Source organism: Suillus paluster (assembly GCF_016628075.1).
Source record: "Suillus paluster strain FC165 chromosome Unknown EDB91scaffold_16, whole genome shotgun sequence".
NCBI classification, from domain to species: Eukaryota; Fungi; Basidiomycota; class Agaricomycetes; order Boletales; family Suillaceae; genus Suillus; species Suillus paluster.
Window position 1 is genome coordinate 647733 of NW_024537576.1, and position 18959 is coordinate 666691.

The 18959-nt window shown below is 50.6% G+C and overlaps 4 protein-coding genes across 4 annotated transcripts; 2 read left to right on the top strand and 2 right to left on the bottom strand.

Annotated features, from left to right (window-relative positions):
* Window positions 1–84: 84 nt before the first annotated feature.
* On the top strand, window positions 85–5662 carry EDB91DRAFT_199661 (uncharacterized protein). Its single transcript, XM_041326398.1, has 4 exons — window positions 85–155; window positions 213–1844; window positions 1896–4569; window positions 4617–5662. Exons 2-4 carry the CDS (start codon window positions 226–228, stop codon window positions 5622–5624), a joined length of 5301 nt encoding a protein of 1766 aa, XP_041179039.1. The 5' UTR covers window positions 85–155; window positions 213–225; the 3' UTR covers window positions 5625–5662.
* Window positions 5663–6127: 465 nt separating this feature from the next.
* EDB91DRAFT_1050538 (NAD(P)-binding protein) lies at window positions 6128–7142 on the bottom strand (the record flags this gene model as incomplete). The annotated part of the gene is made up of 4 exons (XM_041313538.1): window positions 6128–6530; window positions 6594–6733; window positions 6786–6828; window positions 6880–7142. The coding sequence occupies 4 exons, from the start codon at window positions 7140–7142 to the stop codon at window positions 6128–6130; spliced, it is 849 nt and encodes a 282-aa protein (XP_041179040.1).
* A 799-nt stretch (window positions 7143–7941) lies between these two features.
* EDB91DRAFT_199765 (uncharacterized protein) lies at window positions 7942–9378 on the bottom strand. Its single transcript, XM_041326400.1, has 3 exons — window positions 8997–9378; window positions 8497–8944; window positions 7942–8447 (listed from the first exon to the last, which is right to left on the bottom strand). Exons 1-3 carry the CDS (start codon window positions 9215–9217, stop codon window positions 8061–8063), a joined length of 1056 nt encoding a protein of 351 aa, XP_041179041.1. The 5' UTR covers window positions 9218–9378; the 3' UTR covers window positions 7942–8060.
* Window positions 9379–10497: 1119 nt separating this feature from the next.
* Window positions 10498–13318, top strand: EDB91DRAFT_199810 (uncharacterized protein). The gene is made up of 4 exons (XM_041326401.1): window positions 10498–10544; window positions 10596–10934; window positions 10983–11098; window positions 11148–13318. Exons 1-4 carry the CDS (start codon window positions 10521–10523, stop codon window positions 12928–12930), a joined length of 2262 nt encoding a protein of 753 aa, XP_041179042.1. The 5' UTR covers window positions 10498–10520; the 3' UTR covers window positions 12931–13318.
* The last annotated feature ends 5641 nt before the right edge of the window (window positions 13319–18959 follow it).

Genomic DNA, 18959 nt, shown 5'->3' on the forward strand with positions numbered 1-18959 from the left:
TCCATAATATTTCAAATGATAGATTTGTTCCTCCACATTCACACTTGCAGTTCCATCGGCAGCCTCAACGATAAAATCACCATCACTTCTCGTTCAGACGACGCGCCCCGAAAACACGTTTCCTAAAAGCAGCCAACCTTGATCTGGGGTAGAAGGTATGTTGTGTCGAAGCCCTAGGCTCTTTGCACAATGGCTTACTAGGAAGCCATAAGGATCATCTAGCACATGTCTCGTCAACAGGATGCAGATCCCAACTCCCGGTTCAGACAAAGATCAAACACGACAGCTTTTGCACCGTTTGCATGGCGTCGCAAAGCCGACATCATCTCTACCACCGTCCAGCCACAGATACAATCGTTGACCTTCGATGCCCTCGTTGAGGCGCTGACTCCTCCTGCAGTTCCAAGTCTCACCCACGCACGCTCTTTGGCTACTCTAATAGCATCACAATCACCGCTGCCTCAACCATCCGTGCTGAACCCCGTATGGGCTGCACTGTGCAGTCATGATTCGCCTTCATCATTGCAGGCAGCAGGATATGAAATCATGGCCACGTTCTGGGAGAGATTTGACAATCACCTGGGTACAGCAGATATCCTTCAATATTTCTCGCTATTCTTGCACACCGTCTGGGCTGCCGATGTAGGGGAACCTCGACTACGCGCTCTACGCGCTCTCACGAGAGGGGGAACTGAAGTCATTGGTATTGAAATCCCCTTGCTCAGTCTGCTCAGGACATGGATGGAAGGTGCCTTTGATGCATACATGTCGGGGGATGCTGCCGATTTCACTGACCGTGCAGAACGAGAGCGACATGTTGAGCTTTTGGCTTCCTTCCTATCCTCGGTATTGGAGCAACCTGAATCCGCGGCTCGTGTATCTGAAGGTGACCTCGCTAGTGTGCTCCAGTTCTATGCCGGTCTTCTTGGTCGGGCGTTGACAGTACCTCCCTTGAATGCTGCTGCCGATCCCGCATCCTCACCGCCTCTCGCAGCTCATACCGACCAACCTGCAAAATCGAACATCGGGGCCCACAAACGTCATCCATCATCCATATCAATTCGCTCAATCTCATCCCCAAACTCAAACTTGCCTTCTCGAAAGCACCCAGCAGAGTTGATGGTCGTAATCTATCTAGATCACCTTAGTTCGCAGCTCAAAGCACTCGCACCAAAATTCCTGACACTCATTCTTCCTGTCCTCTTGCGCGCGCAGGCCTTCTTTGCGTCCCCTTTACCCCGTGTATCCATATTGTCAGGTCGCACCCATACGCCAGCTAGTTTAGAGGACAGGATTCAAAAATCTTTGAACGTGTTGTTTTCCGGACCATACGGCAGTTCGTGTATGGCAATTCTGAAACGACACCTTCTTCCTCCTACCGATGCTGGGAGGGACCTTCATATCGCTAAAATCATCGCTCTAGGCGCGCACAGAACACTGAGAAATACCATTCGCCAAGGACTATGCACAAAAATGGCTCGGGCGTACATTTGCAGACTGACTTCGGTCTCATACACCGCTTCAGCTGCTCCAGGCCAAATGGATCTTGAAAAAGATCTCATGGAGCGAGCATGGTCGAAGGACGATATATCTGGATGGGACCATACACGGCTCGGAAGATTGCTCTGCAAGTCGGTTGAAGCTTGGGTCAGATTTACTCCAGCCGATAACGTAGAGGAATATGACATGGAGAAGGATAAGATTATGGACGAAGCGGCATGTACCATGAGAGATATCTTCCAAGAGTTTGATGAGAGGGAGGATGGTGTCGATATGGACGATGAAGAGGCGAGCGTTGCGGGAGCGACTCTCCGCCAACTCGCGGGTTTTGTTCGTCCGATCAAGTTTGTGGTTCTTTCTACAGGCAGGCGCATACATCCTAACTGATTTCGCAGGACCATGGATGGAGCACCACTGATCCTGCCACTAGGCCAGCCTGCTGAGGCCCCTACGCCATTCCTACGCACGCTTTCATCATTGTTAGCCCGAGACCATTCAACCTACATGATTCCGTTGCTGTCAACAACCCTCTTCTTTATTGCGGACCATCTTACCGACGCAGACACCGCCAAACTCCCAAGCATGATGTTTGAACAACATGATCTGTCACCCGCATCACCGGACTGGTTGAAGAGCTGGGAGGACATTCTTTCAAATCCCACTCTATTTGCTCCTACCCGAGCGCTAACGCGGCTGGAAATCATGAAGGCATTACGATCCGTCTACGACTCTCTCAAGGACATGCACAGCTACAGGAGATCCCTGGCAGACCTAGTCTTCAAGTTTTGTCGGATGCGGGCAGAAAACCCGCAGGAAGACCTGACATTCGACAGCAGTGTGGCATGGAGGATACTGGGCGACGAAGTAGTCCTTCGCGCAGTAGAGGCACAAAGTGCATCAGCATCAGAGGTTCCATCTTCAGAGCCCGAGGCACCGGCCCTCTTTGCACCTTTACGGGAATGGATAGACCTTTTGACAGCTGTTGCTGTCGAAGGAGTCCAAGAGGATGATGATGGCACTGGATTTCCCAACACGTCTGACATACCAGCATCACCTGCATTTTCCTCCAGCAGTACTTCTGCTGTCGCAACTCCTGTCCTCTCACGAAAGCAGTCAGAGCACCGTAGCGGGAATGCCAGAGACAGAGATTCAACTATGCCCTCAGTCATGTCAATTCTGTCATCCCTTGCGGGTTCTCGCTCCCAGTCTCAACACTCTCAAGAGAACGAGAATGCCCGCGCGCCATTAGTCGCTTCCCCTGCATCAGAGCCAATATTGCCTCGTGCAGCTGTAGCGATCGTGTCGTTGGTTTCGATATTCAGCCAACTCGCATTCACTCCTCACGCGCTGTCGCACCATAACGTCATTTTAGCAGGCCAGATATTCGATACTCTGGTTCAGCTCATTGGCGAAGCAAAAACCGCCCGCGCTCGTCTCACAATTCTCCAGTTCACCATGCGAATCCGTGCCGACAGGGATCATCGCCTTTATTTCGTTGACGCCCATCACGACGCGGATGGAAATATCATGACCTTGGCATCGTTGATCGGTCGGGTGTCAGAGTCATCGCTTAGTGGACAGCTGCAGCAGTCAGAAGACGAGAAGAATAGCTCTGGCGACCTGAACAACGATGACCCCCATGTGCGCAAACCGCCGCCTCGAGGTCCTCAAGAGCGCGATGGGAGACGAGCATCTCGTGGAAGGGGGATCAGGCCCAATCAATCGGGAAGCAGCCGCAGTCGATCGAGAGCACCCTTGCCAGCGCCATCGCCCAGTGCAAAATCACGGGAGACCCTTTGGCAAGTTCCCGAATCTCTCCCGTTCACGTCCATAGACCCAGACAATCCAAGCGAGGGCATTCTCTCATATGATCCAGTATCCGAGTCTATCGGTGTCCTACGCGTCGACTCTTACTTGTCTGCCATCTTCAACGTGGTAGAGAAAGAGAGAAATTGGGAAATTCTCTCTTATGTACTCTGTCATCTTCCCGTCCAACTCGCAAACAAACACCTATTTTGCGGCCCCAAGTGTCGCGAGGCGATCGCGAGGTTGCTGACCACCCTCTGTTCGGGATTGGCAAACGGTGAATTAGCATCCAATATTGACCGCTGGCCTCTCGGTCTCAAACCTCGCGACGCTCATGGGTTGGCATTTCACACACTCACCGTCCTCGTCAGCTATCGGCGGCACTTTGACTTGCCGTTGCGACACGCTATTGTTGATGTGCTTCGAGATGGGTTGGATAGTCAACCAACAACTATCATCTGCTGCCTGCAAGCGTTGTCGTTATGTGCCTTTGAGCTTCTGTCTTCCTTAAAGAGGTCCCTACCATCCATCTTGGAGAAGCTGTCGCAAATCATGTCCAACCCAGACATGGCTGTCCACATTCTCAGTTTTCTCACCATCGTCGGCTCAATTCGCGCGCTACATGCTAATCTCCGAGAAGAAGACTTCAAAATGGTGTTTGGTGTTGCCCTGCAATACCTTCAACATCACAATCGTCCTGGTGCAACACCTACGATGTCGTGGGCGATGTCCCAGCATGTTCGAACGATATCATTCTACGTGGTATATGTCTGGTTCTTGGCAGTCAAACTTCCACATCGTCCTCGACATATCCCATATATCACTCGCCAGTTGCTATTAGCAAACGAAGGGAAGGATGACATCGACGAACCCACTGAGGTATGCTTCGACTGGCTGGCGCGGTATACATACGCCAGCGCCGATCCACGACCCGCTCATTCGACGCTGAGTGAGATTGTGATGAATCCTAGTAACCAGACATCTCCGGATCCCGCCGTCAGCGAAAAGACGTGGCTTTTGGGTAACTCTGTCGTCACCATCCGCTCTTTGGCTCGCCTTGGTTGGATTGAAGTCCTATCTCGCCGCCCTTCTGGGCTCACCAGGTTCCTCTGCAAGCTGGAAAATATACCCTTAGTTGGTCCCGGTGATGTTGATCCTGATATGGTTTCTGTGGCTGCTGGCATGATGATGGAGCGCGATATTCCGTGCCCTGAGCGCCCCGATGCAGGCGCTGAACAATCGCTGGAAACGGATCCTCGCAGTGTAAGTCGGCACATTCGTTCGCAAAGTAATGGACTTATCCGTCCTAGGACACGATCCAAACCATGGTCGTAGGGGGTGATGATGGAGCTGCACCACCAGTACCAGATCCAATCACTGGTTATGTGTGGAGCAAGACTGGTCCCTCTCAACGTCGAAAACATGTTGCTGTCGATCCCGCTTTCTTCGCCCTCCAACTTTCCCCTTACCCTGATCGGATGAACCAACCCGCTAGCCATCGGATGGTCGATCCAGCGTTACTTCCAGCTCTCTTCCGGATGTTGGATCAGATTCCCGTAATTGATACCCATAAAGTGGGAATCATGTACGTTGCACCTGGTCAGACTCATGAACTTGACATTCTACGGAATACCCATGGGTCGCCTGCGTATACAAGGTTCCTTGAGGGCATTGGCAGACTCATCAATCTTCGAGGCCAAGTCGACGTGTATGCAGGTGGCCTCAGCCCAGACGAAGACGGTGAATACGCCTATGCATGGTGGGACGACATAGGTCAAGTCCTTTACCACACTGCCACGATGATGCCATCCAAACCTGACGACGAGTACTGCATCGACAAGAAACGTCATATTGGTAATGACTACGTCCGCATCGTGTGGAATGACTCTGGAATTCCCTATCGGTTTGACACACTTGCCACTCAGTTCCAGTTTGTGAACATTGTCATCGAACCACATTCCCTTGGCGCAATCGCTGCCTTTTCCAATAACATCCACGAAAACGAGTATTTCAAGGTCACTATCCAACGTGCCCCCGGCATGAGCGACTTTACACCTGTGGGTGGCTTCAAGCTCATATCGGCGGAACAGCTCCCTTTGCTGGTCAGGCAACTCAGTCTACTGGCGGATTGTTTTGCGTCTGTGTTTGAACGCACAGAACGAGACACCAAGGAAGTGGAGGTGATCACCAACTGGCGCGCTCGACTCCAAAAGATTATGACGTTCAAGAGGGAGAAAATGCCACCCCTACAGACTGGGGATGAAATCGAAGGGGTGATCGGGCAGGAGGCCTATCGCAACTTCACAGCTACATACTAGCCTTGATTGTGCCTGCAGTTCCACGTCGGCGGGATACTTTACGTTGGGTATCTCTTCTCTACACTTTGTTGCTCATTACTCTCCGTACTTCATGTCATGATTCAGGCATCGGGGTCTGTTACTTGTTGTATTACTTCTACTTGTTCTATCATGGATTGTACATTGTAAAGTAGGTTCACAGTCAGCTAGGCCTCTGTCCTTGGGACCCCCTAGGCTGTCATTCAACATTTCCTGTTTGGGTCTATTCTTCCATACGAAGGATGGGGTAAGTGTTGTGGTATACCCGCAGCCAGTGCATTTGCAGCAGCTCAAACGGAACGAGAGCCGGGAAAAGGGGTCTAGGGTCCAGGTATTCGTCCTGTGCTGTTTGATTCAAGTGGAATGTGGGAGTGTGTTTTCCCAAATCACGACAGAGCCTCCCTCGCACGCTATCAATACCCGTGAATATTAATGACACAGTTCCACAGTATATGACAGATATATTCCTACACCGAAGTTCGTGTTTATGTATAATCCGTGTGGACCCATCCAAGAAGGCGCTCAGCTTTACTACAGTCGTAGAATCCTTTCGTGCCGCTCTCGACCCAGCCAGGTTTCATTGGCACGTCTGGGAAGTACTTCTCCTTTAGTTCCAGCCAGTCCTCATCAACAGCTAGCCGAGGTGCAGCAATGAAAAAGCTCTCGTGCCCTGTCCACCGACCCTTCTCCACAGTCACTGCACGCAGGAAGGCGTCCGCAGCCGAGTCCATCTGGACGTAGCCCCAGAGATCACCTCTGACGCGGAAGTAATCCTTTCTATCCGGGGCACGTGCCATTCGTGTAGAAACAAAGCAGTGGATGCGAATGCTTGCAACTCGCATGGATGGGTATCTTCGGACGATGGTATCTGCTTGCATCTCAGCAATTCTGGCAGAATTTAGTCAGACTCTATTATTATTTCCTCAATGATACAGATATTGAATTAATCACAATTTGGAAAGCCCATAAGGTTCGTCAGGTTCGCATGGGTGAACCTCGTCGATCGGAAAGTAGTGAAAGATGGGCTCTGTGCTAAAAAACCCACGCAAGACGTTGACCGAGGACGCCAGTGCGACACGGTCTATGCCTAGCTGATATTATTTAGTCGAAATTATATTATGTGCAGTATGTTCTCTGACTCACCTCAGCAGCTGCACGCATAACATTCCAAGAGATAACGACGTTGCTGCGTATGACAGTTGACCTTCAAGACTATGACCAAGGGAACATGTCTTACTCGTTGTGCACCTTAGCCTTGTAGTCCATTGGCTGTGCAAAAGCTGCCAATTGGATGACTGCATCACAACCCTCGAAAAGTTTCAAAGTCGTATCAAAGTCCCTCAGGTCCACTTGATGGAAAGAGAAGGCAGGATTGTTGTAGAAGTCGATACCTTGTACAACGACATGGTCTGCGCCGACTACGGTGTGCCCTTCCTTCAGCACCCAAAGTACGACACGTTTCCCTACGAGTCCGTTGCATCCAGTGATAGCAATCTTCATAATCAGGGCGGTCAGAAAGAAAAAGAGGGAAAACTTAGAAGTGTGCTCATTGTTATCAAGCCCCATGGTCAGAAGGACAGGACTCGGGCCGGCCGCTCCCTGCAATGGATGTAGCAAAAAATTGAAAACTTGCGGAACACGCATCATAAGGTAGTCACGGTCTTTCGCGAGGCATCAGGAAACCCACGGCCGAGAGAAAGTGACTGTGGTACAGTGCTTCTTTCGAATCGACCGGCAGTGCATAATAGCTGGAAGGAGCAGGAATCAGCGGCTCGCGAACGCAGTCCAAGTCACGCCACCCAGACCCCTGCAACAACGTGCGAGCTTCTCGGCGTAGCTCACCTTGTGAGGGTTCAAACTCGCGTGTAACTTCGAGTGCTGCCACCGGGTGTGGTCCAGGCTTAAATCACACAATCATGCTTGCAAAGTTATGATGAAATTCATCAAGGAAACGTGAGCTACAATCAATTCAATCAATAAGAGCTACCCTGCTATCAATAATGATCCTAAACAATGCTGGATGTCAGCTGCAGTGAGTACGGTTCCTGGACTCCAGAGTTCACTCGAAAGTGAGGGAAGAACGAGCTGCTGTGAGAGGTGAATGTAGAAACAAATCTTGGTCAAGTGGGCGGAAATTATGGGGCTGTTAGGTGAGTTTACCGACAGGCATAGACTCGTCATTAAGAGGGCTGTTGCTGAGCATACTGCTGTTGGTAGTACTGGGCGTAGTTCGCTGCATAATCCTGTGAGCCGTAACCTGGGTAGCCTTGCTGGCCCCACTGCGCGCTGTACCCAGGAGTGCCGGCGTAGGCACCGTAAGCTTGTGGTGGGCGGTAACCTTGGTTTTGTGGAGGATTGTTGGATTGCCAGGACTCTGGTCGACGCCAAGGAGGAATGTTGGACCCGCCTGCAGTGATATCATGACCAGGCACTGGGGCCACCCCACGAGCTCTTGGCAGTATCGCCGCCTGTACCTCTGCCACTCTCGCCAAGCTCCGCCATCAGGCTAGCGTACTCAGAGTCGAACCCTCCCTTGTTCATGGGAGGAGGGCTGCCCATAGCGATTGCGTTGGGGTCCTTGTTAACGGTACAGTCGCGCGCCATATGGCCTGCACTACCACAGACACGACAGATGATGTTAGCTGTGAAGTTGCGTTGTTCTGGACAGTCATATTTTCGGTGACCAAGACCGCCACAATTCTGACAAATCTGATTTTCGTCGTCACGAAGGGTACCGTTTAATGCCGCAAGCTCGCGAAGCTGATTACGTTTGTGGTCATTCTGACCCTCGGGAGTGGAGGCAGCCTGAGAAACCTTCAGTAAAAGGTCGATAATCATGAATCGAAGATCTCACCGTTTCAATGACCCTGTTGATCATTTTCACGCATGCTGCAACTTTCTCTTCAGAATCAGCGAGAACGAGACAGTGGAGATCTTCTTCTGCATCGTCAGCGTACTGGTCAGGACGAGCTTTGCCTTCCTTCACGCTTCCCTTGCCACGAATACTGATTTTGGCACCACTTTCCCTCTCCATCTTCTTCAAACTATTGCCACGAGGGCCGACAAGAAGACCGAAGAAATTGATTTCAGGGAATTCCTTAACGGGGATATAAACTTTTTCGGACGGACGTTGGGAACGTTTTTGTTGGTGGTATTCGACAGGAGGGCGGAAGTTTGGGTCATTCTTCATAGCACGATCGACAAGGCGAATTCGCTCGTCTTCGAGCTTTTTGCGATAGCGAACCTCACGAGTGTTGGTACGGCGACCGTGGCCGTCATACGTGGGAGGGGGTGAAGGGGACCTGATGCTAGTGAGCATACTCGCTTGCAAATATTAAACCACCATCAACTTACCGCTCACGCTCGGGTGGGATAAAATCATTCAACCGCAGCTTGCGATTAATTTCTTCCAACCTTAGATGAATTGCATAATTATCGAGCTGTGCCTGGGAAACACCGGCAGCAGAGATGGCCGTCGGTAAACCAGGGATGTCTGTCTTTGCTTCTCCCCAGCGACTGCGTCGTTTGCGGGCACCATTGGCATCAGCTGTAGGTAAGTGAAAAGCACACGGCATCAGGGTTAGTAACACAGTCAGTTAGTGATCAGTAAGGTTGTAACAGCAATCGCAACAGACGAGCTGCTAGGATCGCCAGCAAATCTCACAAAGACCTGCTATAGAGAAATGCTTGGCAAGGAAGCACGACTTGGGAAGTTGGTGTTCAAGGGTGATGGGCTTACCTGGGGAATTGGTGGGAGTCTCTTCTCTCCCCCTTCTCGAGTCTTGGTCTTGATTAGACTGTTTTGGATAGGCAGAGGGAGATGGCTGAGCGAGCTGCGGGCGCGCTGTTTCTTCTGCGGGCGCAGGTCCAAAACGACGGCGAGTGCCCAGGGGAACTGAATGAACATTTATCAGCGACTGAAAGTTCTGTCGCAAAAAAAAACAGATGGACCTTCATTTGTTCCAGTAACCTCTCGGGTGGCAGGCCTCCACATTTTTAAACTGAGATCTCAACAAGAGAAGAGAATGAGCGGGACGACGGGTGCAACGAATTGGAAGATGAGCAAGATGTAAATGAATCTCCGAACCCTGTCTCTAGTCATTTATGGACTCCGCTCAAAATGAGCTTGCTGACCAATCCGCTCTGCACTGCGGAAATGCGACCTCGTTCAGATGCAGCTCGTACAGACTTGAATTTTTATTTCGCATGTACGGAAGGACGTCGACATATTCTGCAGCTACGGCGTTTAACATACAGCGCTGCAGTATGATGCAGGCAATGCGATATAGAATCATCGCATTTGCAAGAGTATTGGATTGATATTATATGGTGCAGTATTCATCTCGTCCTCTCCCATTAATCTCAGAACAATTCTTGTTCAAGATCGTCGACATGCCACAATCATACTTTTTCCACACACACTCGGAGTAAGTATGAGTCTGGGCATATCTTGAGCTCGGAGCTTGCGCTTGTCGTCCACCCGCCTGCGTCTCACGCAGTTCTCGCGTGCCCTTTTCTGCTCCCAATATTATTTAGTGGTGGGGGGCTAATACCATTTTGCTTTGCGAACGCAACTATATTTCTCGACATAGCTCCTCCCTTGTTCCATCTCTTACATGCTGCCGAGACTCGAGTCCTTGCCATCTGAGTGTACACTGCAATATGATATACTCTATATTACTTCCTCAAAATCCATGACTTAGCCCGGTGTTCTGCTCCTGCAAGCTGCGTGCGCCGAGCATAAGTCGCGTCGTTGGCAGAAACGCGGTTTACGTCAGCTGATTGCTTCGACTTGCGCGGTCACGTGCGTGCTCAGCTGAACCAGCGTTGGCCTTGCGATACCTTTTTTTGTGATCTCTCCTCTAACTATTGCAGGACATGGGTGTAGCGGGACTTTGGGAGGTTTGTCGCATGGATTGGCATGAAGTTTCTCTCTAAGTCATGGTCTACTAGGTGCTACGGCCCGCTGGACAAACACAGTCATTAACACATCTGTCTGTTACACAAGGATTCGAAGCCAATGCTGGTGGTCGGCGAGGCTTTCGCATAGGCATCGATGCCTCAATTTGGTTCTTCCATGCCGCGTACGGTAAAGAAGGAGAGAATCCGGAGCTACGCACGCTCTTCTTTCGCTGTTCCAGACTCATGAGTATGCCTCTTCTCCCACTCTTCGTATTCGATGGTCCGAAAAGGCCTTCGGTCAAGCGCGGAAAGAAAGTGAGCGGAAATGCGCATTGGCTCACCACTGGAATGAAAAACATCATTGCTGCATTTGGATTCGAATGGAGAACGGTGCGTGTGCGCGAAATGTAGTGACGAAACAATATTTACGATGTACAGGCTCCTGGCGAAGCTGAAGCTGAACTTGCGTACCTAAATCGCATTGGAATTATTGATGGCGTTCTCTCCGACGATGTTGACAACTTTCTCTTTGGTGCCACCATGGTCATCCGCAAGTAAATTCTCCCACACTGAGCAAACCGTCAAACGCTGACCCCCTCGTAGTCCCAGCAATACGCTTTCTGGAAACCGTGCACATCCAGTGAAGAACGCTGATGGACGTGATGATGGAAACCATGTCGTCACGTATCGCGCTGCTGATCTTGTCTCACACGGCGATGTCTGTCTCTCCCGAGGGGGGTGTATCCTAATCGGCCTCCTCTCCGGCGGAGACTACCATCAGGCTGGCGTGCAAGGCTGCGGTAAGCTCATAGCTGCTGCCCTCGCACGCTGTGGATTTGGAGACCGTCTGCTTGAAGCTGCTGGCTCCCTCAGTCGCGAAGAATTAGAGGAATGGCTCGTCACGTGGCGCGCCGACGTGCGCGAGGAACTGCGTACGAACAAGAGCGGCCTGATCGGATCAAAAAAGCCCGCCCTCGCAAAGAAGATTCCTGATGATTTTCCTGATGTCGAGATTCTACTGTCCTACACCAATCCTATCACGAGCGAGACCGAGGGTAAACCTACGCGAGAAATCACTTGGGGACAAGAGCCCGACATTGGTAAAATTGCTGGACTTTGCGAACTGTACTTCGAATGGGGTGTGAAGGACGTGATCATCAAGCGTTTTCGCACAGTTTTGTGGTCGAGTGCCGTACAACGTATCCTGCGGCGTGGTGCGATGGAAAAGGACGAGAAGAGGCGTAAGGGTTTACCGATGAGCCCCCAAAAGAGTAAGACAACAGGCAAGCTCGCGCCCGGAACGCCCTCGAAGATGATTGCGAAGTACTTTTCGTCGATGAAGCTTAACTCCCCAAGCAAGGACAGCCAGAAGGAGCAAGAGTACAGCGATACTGAATCCGAAGCAGACGAAGACAGGCTAATTGTCAAGATTCACTCTTCACGACGGCACGCATCTACAGATGGAATTCTTGAGTACCGATTGGAGATCGCGCCTGCGCAGCTCGTACGAATGGCTGAGGATGGTGTCCAAGGAATCAGGCCCCCAATAGAAGTGGATGCTGCTTTCGATGATACCGAAGGCGAAGATGAGGATGAGGACGGAAAGCAAAAGGGAAAGGGGAAGGGGAAGGGGAAGGGGAATAAACCTCCACCAGACCCCGAAAGCCACCTTCGTGTATGGATGCCAGCATGTATGGTGGAGACCGTGGAGCCGGAACTCGTCGAAGCCTTCGAGGATATTCAGCGCAAGAAACTGGAGAGAAAGGCCAAGCGATCGAACAAGATGGAGGGGAAAAAGAAGGCTGCTTCCGCTGCGCAGGGAGACAGTGATGGAGATGATCTCCCTGTTCTAGCCCCTGCGAAGAAGAAACCTGTCCGTCAGAAGAAAGCGGTGGCGGAACAACAAGACAACGCGCCCGCTTCTCGTGGCTTCCCAATCCCAAATCTAACCAGTGCTTTCGACGATCCTTTCACGGAACCCAAGAATCCTGTTCACGCTCGTATATCTCAGCCCTCTCAAAGTGGTTCTAAGAAACACACCAAATCGTCTGATTCAGATTCCACGCAACCTTGCATAACCAAGTCTCCGAGAAAATCACCACAGCAGACATCCCCGCGCTCGTCAGGCTTGCCCAGGCGTATAGGTTCATCATCACTTGTACAGCCAATGCGCAAGTTTCACGATATCATTGATATATCGAACAGGGCAGACAGGAAAAAGAAAGATGATCCCATTGCGCAAGGCGATAGCGATGGAGATGCTCTCCCTCTTCCATCACCTCCGAAGAAGACAACAACCCGTCGGAAGAAAGCGGTTGTGGAACAGCAGGTCAACGTGCTCGCTTCCGCGTCCTTTCCCATTGTCAGGTTTCATCAGCACCTCTGACGATCCCTTCATAGAGCCTACGAGTCCTATTCGCGCTCAGATATCTCAGCAGTCCTCTCAAACTGGCTCTAAGAAACATACTAAGTCGTCCGACTCCGAATCCCTCCAACATCACGTAACCAAATCTCCAAGAAAGTCGCCGCCACAGGCATCCCCGCGAGCATCAGGCTTAACCAGGCGCCCGGGTTCACCAACATCTACACGGCCGATTCACAAGTTTGACGATATAATTGATATTTCCAGTGATTCCGATGTACCATTACCGCCCACGAAACTTTCTGTCAAGGCACCCCTGCTACTTGCCAGAGAGAAAGCCAAGAAGGGGGGTTCATCCTCTATTCAAAGCAAACGCCCCGGCCTGGAATCAATGTCAAAGGGAAAGCCAAGGACGGTTGTTGTAGCGGAGAATGATATCATTGATTTGACCTGATAATTTGACCTTTATATACCCGGTTGGTTGTACGTTTTTGATTGTACGACAAGTCTATGTAGTAGATTTAGGTAGGATTAATACCCTAAAGCTGTAGCTTCTGATTGTGAAGTGATCTGATTCATGATGGTCACTCTTCGGATAAGTTCGTCGATCCCAGGATGATTCTTTCACTGCAGCAACACGATGGGACCATGCAGTAAAAAGTGGCAAAGGGGAATTGCGATACTTGGATCGTGAAGTTGTGTCGAGTGAGGTCGTGGCGAGACATAGACAGTGTGCGGTCAGTCCATTGTATAATGAATGTTGTGACCGACAGAATACGACTCACGAGGCTGGGGCGCGTCAGTGTAAGCCCGTTGGCTTACCTGAGTTCCCATAATCAGCATAAATACTGTCCGATATAATGAAGCATGAGCTTTCATTATCACTGCCTTTTGGCGTAACGGTTAAGGGACGACAGTCTCGATTACTTACAGTCAGCTGTGAAGTAATCACGAGGATGACAATGTAAAACGTACATCGACACCCTACACTTTCAGTGGACTTCATTCTGAATTGACCGAAACGCACATCGTGTCTTGGTGCGCGTTGGGCCGTGCTGAGAAACGTTTCTTCATAAGCGATGTTTTGAACTATGATGCATGAATGCTGAGACGGCGCTGTGGTTGGTCGAAAATCCTGGACTCGGATGTCTTCACCAGTCACTACCACGCAGGAGACATCAGCGATCATACTCCGCCAGAATTTACAGGATATACACAGCTTGTGCGGTCTGTCTGCTAGAGTCGAGATGGGCCATCAGTGAACTGATGAGCCGCAGATAAAGTCTTATATGACGATATATCGTCATATATAGAACTTCTTTCCTTTATATTGGAATATAAAGTCATGTAAAGTCATGTAAAACGCCGTAATCGACGTAAAGTACCCTAGGTAAACTCACGAGTTCTCTGATGTCATGGTCGGCGAGTGTTAAGCGGATCCTCTGACAGGACTGTAAGGCAATGGGATGTAGAGAGCGGAGAGACCATCCTTGAACCAATTGAGACCGGGCACACCATGTACGCAGTCGTCTACTCGCCGGACACAGCCCACACGATTGCGACTGGTGGGATCAACCGCGACCAATACCGTGTCTGGGACTACACGAATTCGGAGTTGATAAAAATTTGGGACACGCAGACAGGCAAACTGGTTGCCGCACTCAAAGGACACAGATACAGTGCCCTCTCTAGTCTGGACCGGGGATGGCGAGATACTTGTCTCCACCGGGTCATTTGACCGGTCGATTAGGACATGGAATACTACCACCTGGCACCAGATTGCAGTGCTGGATGTATGCACCCACGTCTTTTCTATTCCATTATCTCCGAATGGCCGAATCCTTGTAAGCGCATTGTACAACAATACTAGTACAGTACAATTGTGGAACCTCGACAACAGCCAGCCCATCGGTTCGCCCCTCCAGCACGCAAATATAGTGGCCTGTATGTCATTTTCGGCAGATGGAAAGCTACTAGCCACTGGCTGCAGCCTGCTGGGACTACAACACAACACGCACATATGGGATGTATCTGCGATTGTTAGAGAAACTGGTCTCGATGACCTTCTGTCGGATCCAAAGGTAAGTTAAAATATATTTCTTCTCGTCGGTGTCTAGGAACAGAATGGACCATAAGAAGTTGTTGCTCTATGTAGGTAGCACGTTTATAATCTATCTCATTGTGTTCGAACATATATGTGCGTGTTCTAGGATGATGCTACACGACGTCCGGTTTAGCGACGCCAGGATGCCCAACTAGGTAACCCCAGGTTTTTTCGATGATCCACCAGTTCGTTCTCACGTACGTCGTGAGTGTCTCATGCAGTTTTTTCTTGACCTCCATGTTTGCAGTTCACTCCACGGCGCCGCTCCTCCGCACGTCGCCACCGCGGTGGTCTGTCTTCAGCACCGTATGGACGCGCGCTTCTTGATCGCCTTTTCTTGTTATTCCACCACACCCACTCCGGTGTCCACCACACTCACTCCGGTGTCCACGACATGTACCCGTCATCACCTCTTGACAGGGCTCGAAGTCTTTTGACACGGCGTAGACGAAGCGGTGAAGGCATCGAGTTGCGCGAGGGTCGCCCAACAGTCGTTGAGGCCTGAGGTCTCGTACGCACGAGGCAGACGCGTATGGTTTTCTCCTTCTCGGTCGTTCAACTCCACCTGATATTATGTAGAGGAACGCTTCAGCCAGGGAAAAACGGAGGCCAATTCCATTGAAATCGACGAACGCCACTGCAGGCAGCTCGCGGCCTCCGCAGAGCGGTGTCACCCAGCAATCTAGTGAAGCAGCTCACCTCCAGCCATCTTCGCATCCGCATACTGCCGTCTCCGCGTCATACACCACGCCTGCTGTTGATCCTACTCCCGCGGCTCCAATGTCGACGGCCTCGCGCCCTAATGCAACGATAAGACAGCCTGGACGATGGACTCGTTTCTGGCTCCTTATTTGTTGTGCGTCTTCTGATTATACCGAAGGTCATCATTGATCTACCATTTTCTCGTCCGTCATGCATCTTGCGCTTGCGCGATGGACAGTGGATCATCACGTGCTCAGAGAAGCGAATATGCAACTTGGAGAGTTGTGCACAGGTATTGGGTGACTGGCAGGACACATGGGTGGATGACAGAATACGAGTCATAATCACTAACGAGGCTTGGGCGCTTCAGCTGTACAGCCTATCATAACATGCTGTAAATTGTCACGGTGAAGTGGAGAGAGATGAGGGTACAGCATGTAAACGGTACCCCGACAAGTCAAACTTCCAGTGTACTCCACTCTGAATTGACCAAAACGCATATTTTTTCCTATTGCATGCGCGTCGGGTCGTGCTGAGAAACGTCTCTTCGTAAGTGATACTTTACACATTGATGGATGAAAGCTGAGATTGCGCTGCGGTCGGTAGCTGAAAATTTAGATGATGTCTTCACCCGTCGCTACTAGTCCTCCGTTCAGTAGGATGTAAAACCAGAAGCAACCATACGACAATGACATTGATTGGAGTGATTATACTATTTTCTGATAAACGAGTGATCTGAGGTGGTTAATGGCAAGTTGACACTCCCCATAAGCCTATCATAGTACTCACTACACGATCAGATACTACTTGTAAGTTCCTTGATTATGCAGTACACCACAGCACCATATGCGTGGGGGGGCTGCGATAGGTTGGTATACTGCGATAGCTGCTCGAGCGATGCACTCCGGTCAATGCCCTTGCCCAAGTTCCAAAACTGAAAAAGGGTTTGCAAATGCGAGCAATTTGTAATGAGCATGTATATTTAGGCTGTGTTTACATAAAAATTTGCAGGGATAGGCAGAGACTGGCAGGGATGAGAATAAGTGAGAACGTGCCAAAGTCAGGAACCAACAGTACTGGGGCCGAATAACCTGGATAGGATGGTCAACCAAGAAGATATTAGTACCACAGGTTGTAGGCTGTGAGAGAACAGGTTCATGTATGAGAATTTGACTTACCGTCACGATGTATTTGATGTATGACAATATAGACTGCGAGGGAATTGTCAATACGCAATCTGGCACCAGCGCAGGTGACGTTGATATCGACCATGGAAGGTACGGACCGTTATCATGCGGGCAAAATCAGCTCATGCCGGTAACATGTGTTGTTCCCCGCTCGAGACCCTCTGTAGGTTGTGGAGAGGTTCGCGCCTGGCAGTAGTTTTAGGTTTTCTTGATCTGGTACAATGATGAAACAGGGTGCGTTCTAAAGGATGATGGAAGAAAAGTCGAGCAAAAGAGATACCACATCTGGCTGCTGTGGTACGGAATGGGATGCATATTCTTGCAAGCGTATTCCTGTGTACAGAATGCAGGGGTTACTGGTATATTTGGATGGGCGTTTATCAAGAGGGGCAGTGATGATGGAAGGCGCGACGTGAGATACCGTAGCGGCATGTTAATACGTGGCCAACAAAAACAGTGGACAAGCGCCTACATGAATTGAATATACGCAGAGATCCAACTTTACTTCCACCCAAGACCCACGAGGCAAATATCCCCAAAAGTACGTTCCTCATCAACTTCAAATATCACTGACCGTCCATCTCTCTGGCTAGGCCAACGCAGGATGCTTAATGCGGCAAAAACTGCGTATCTTACTGTGAGAAGGCGCGGGGAACCTGCGCAGAGAGGACAAACGGCGCCAGAGCAGACGAAGGAAGAGCACCCGAATGTGGTGTCGGCAGTCGCGTTCTTCAAAGATAATCGACGGGTCGTCACTGGTTCCTGGGACTGCACCCTGTGGATCTGGGACGTGCAGCAAGGAGCATTGCCAGTAGGAGAGCCATTCATTGGACACAAGGACATTGTGCGTTCAGTTGCCGTATCGCCAGATGACAGGCGAATTGCGAGCGGTGGAGTAGATAAAACCGTCATCATCTGGGACGTCGAGAGCAAGCAGAAAGTATTCAATCCGCTAGTGAAGCACACACGCACGGTGTGGTCTGTGTGTTTCTCCCCCGATGGCAAGAGACTTGCCAGTGGGTCGGATGATTCAACGGTTGTTGTATGGAATGCTGAGACTGGCGCTATCCTCTCAACACTTCCTCATCGTGATGAGGTGTGCAGTGTAGCATTCAGTCCAAATGGACTAAAATTAGCCACCGGATCGTGGCGTACCGTTCAGATTTGGCGGACCGATAACCCCGAACTCCTTCTCGAGATCAACGCTCACGCACAATGGGTTCGAAGCGTTGTTTGGTCGCCTGAAGGCCAGCAGCTTCTCTCTGCATCCCTCGACAAAACAGTCAAGTTCTGGGATTCATATAATGGAGCCCCGATCGGTGATCCTTGCACCGGCCACTCTATATACTCACTCGCCATATCCTCCGATGGTTCCTTCATTGCCACCTCATCGCACGACAAGACTGTGCGGCTATGGAGCACGAACACGCACAAGCAGTTAGGACCGACACTCGACCACACCGTGGGGGTTCGCTGTGTCGCAATCTCTCCCAATGGAAAACTACTCGTGAGCGGAGATGAGACTGGGAAGATTTGGCCCCGGTCCATCAAGGACATAATTGAACAAAACAAGGCGGAGACAGATGAAGAAGTGCAGCGACGGCAACGTTTTTCTAAACAGGTGCGCTCTTACCTATCACTTTTCCACCTTTCTATTCATCTATACCGTGCAGCGTCGTGACACAAAGCTGCTCAGTCGCGATTACAGCAAACTCACTGGCGGTTATGATGACAGTACGAGCAGTCATGCCTCGGAAACTAGAGCATCCAGCAGTCATTCATCATTCGACGTGAGTTGTTTAGCTTCGATACTGATCACGGAATGTGAACATGCTTCGTGCAGATCCTCACTATAAACACGACGGCCCGCCATGCATGCATTTCCGGGGACCTGCATACCGCTGAAGACCTGCTGACCCAAGATATCAGCGCAGATAAGAACAACCACGAGTCCTATGCCAATCGTTCAGTTGTAAGGGCGCGAAACTCCGAGTGGGGCAATGCCCTTGAAGATGCAGTCAAGGTCAGACGCTTTGCCTATCATGATACCGTCAACGTTG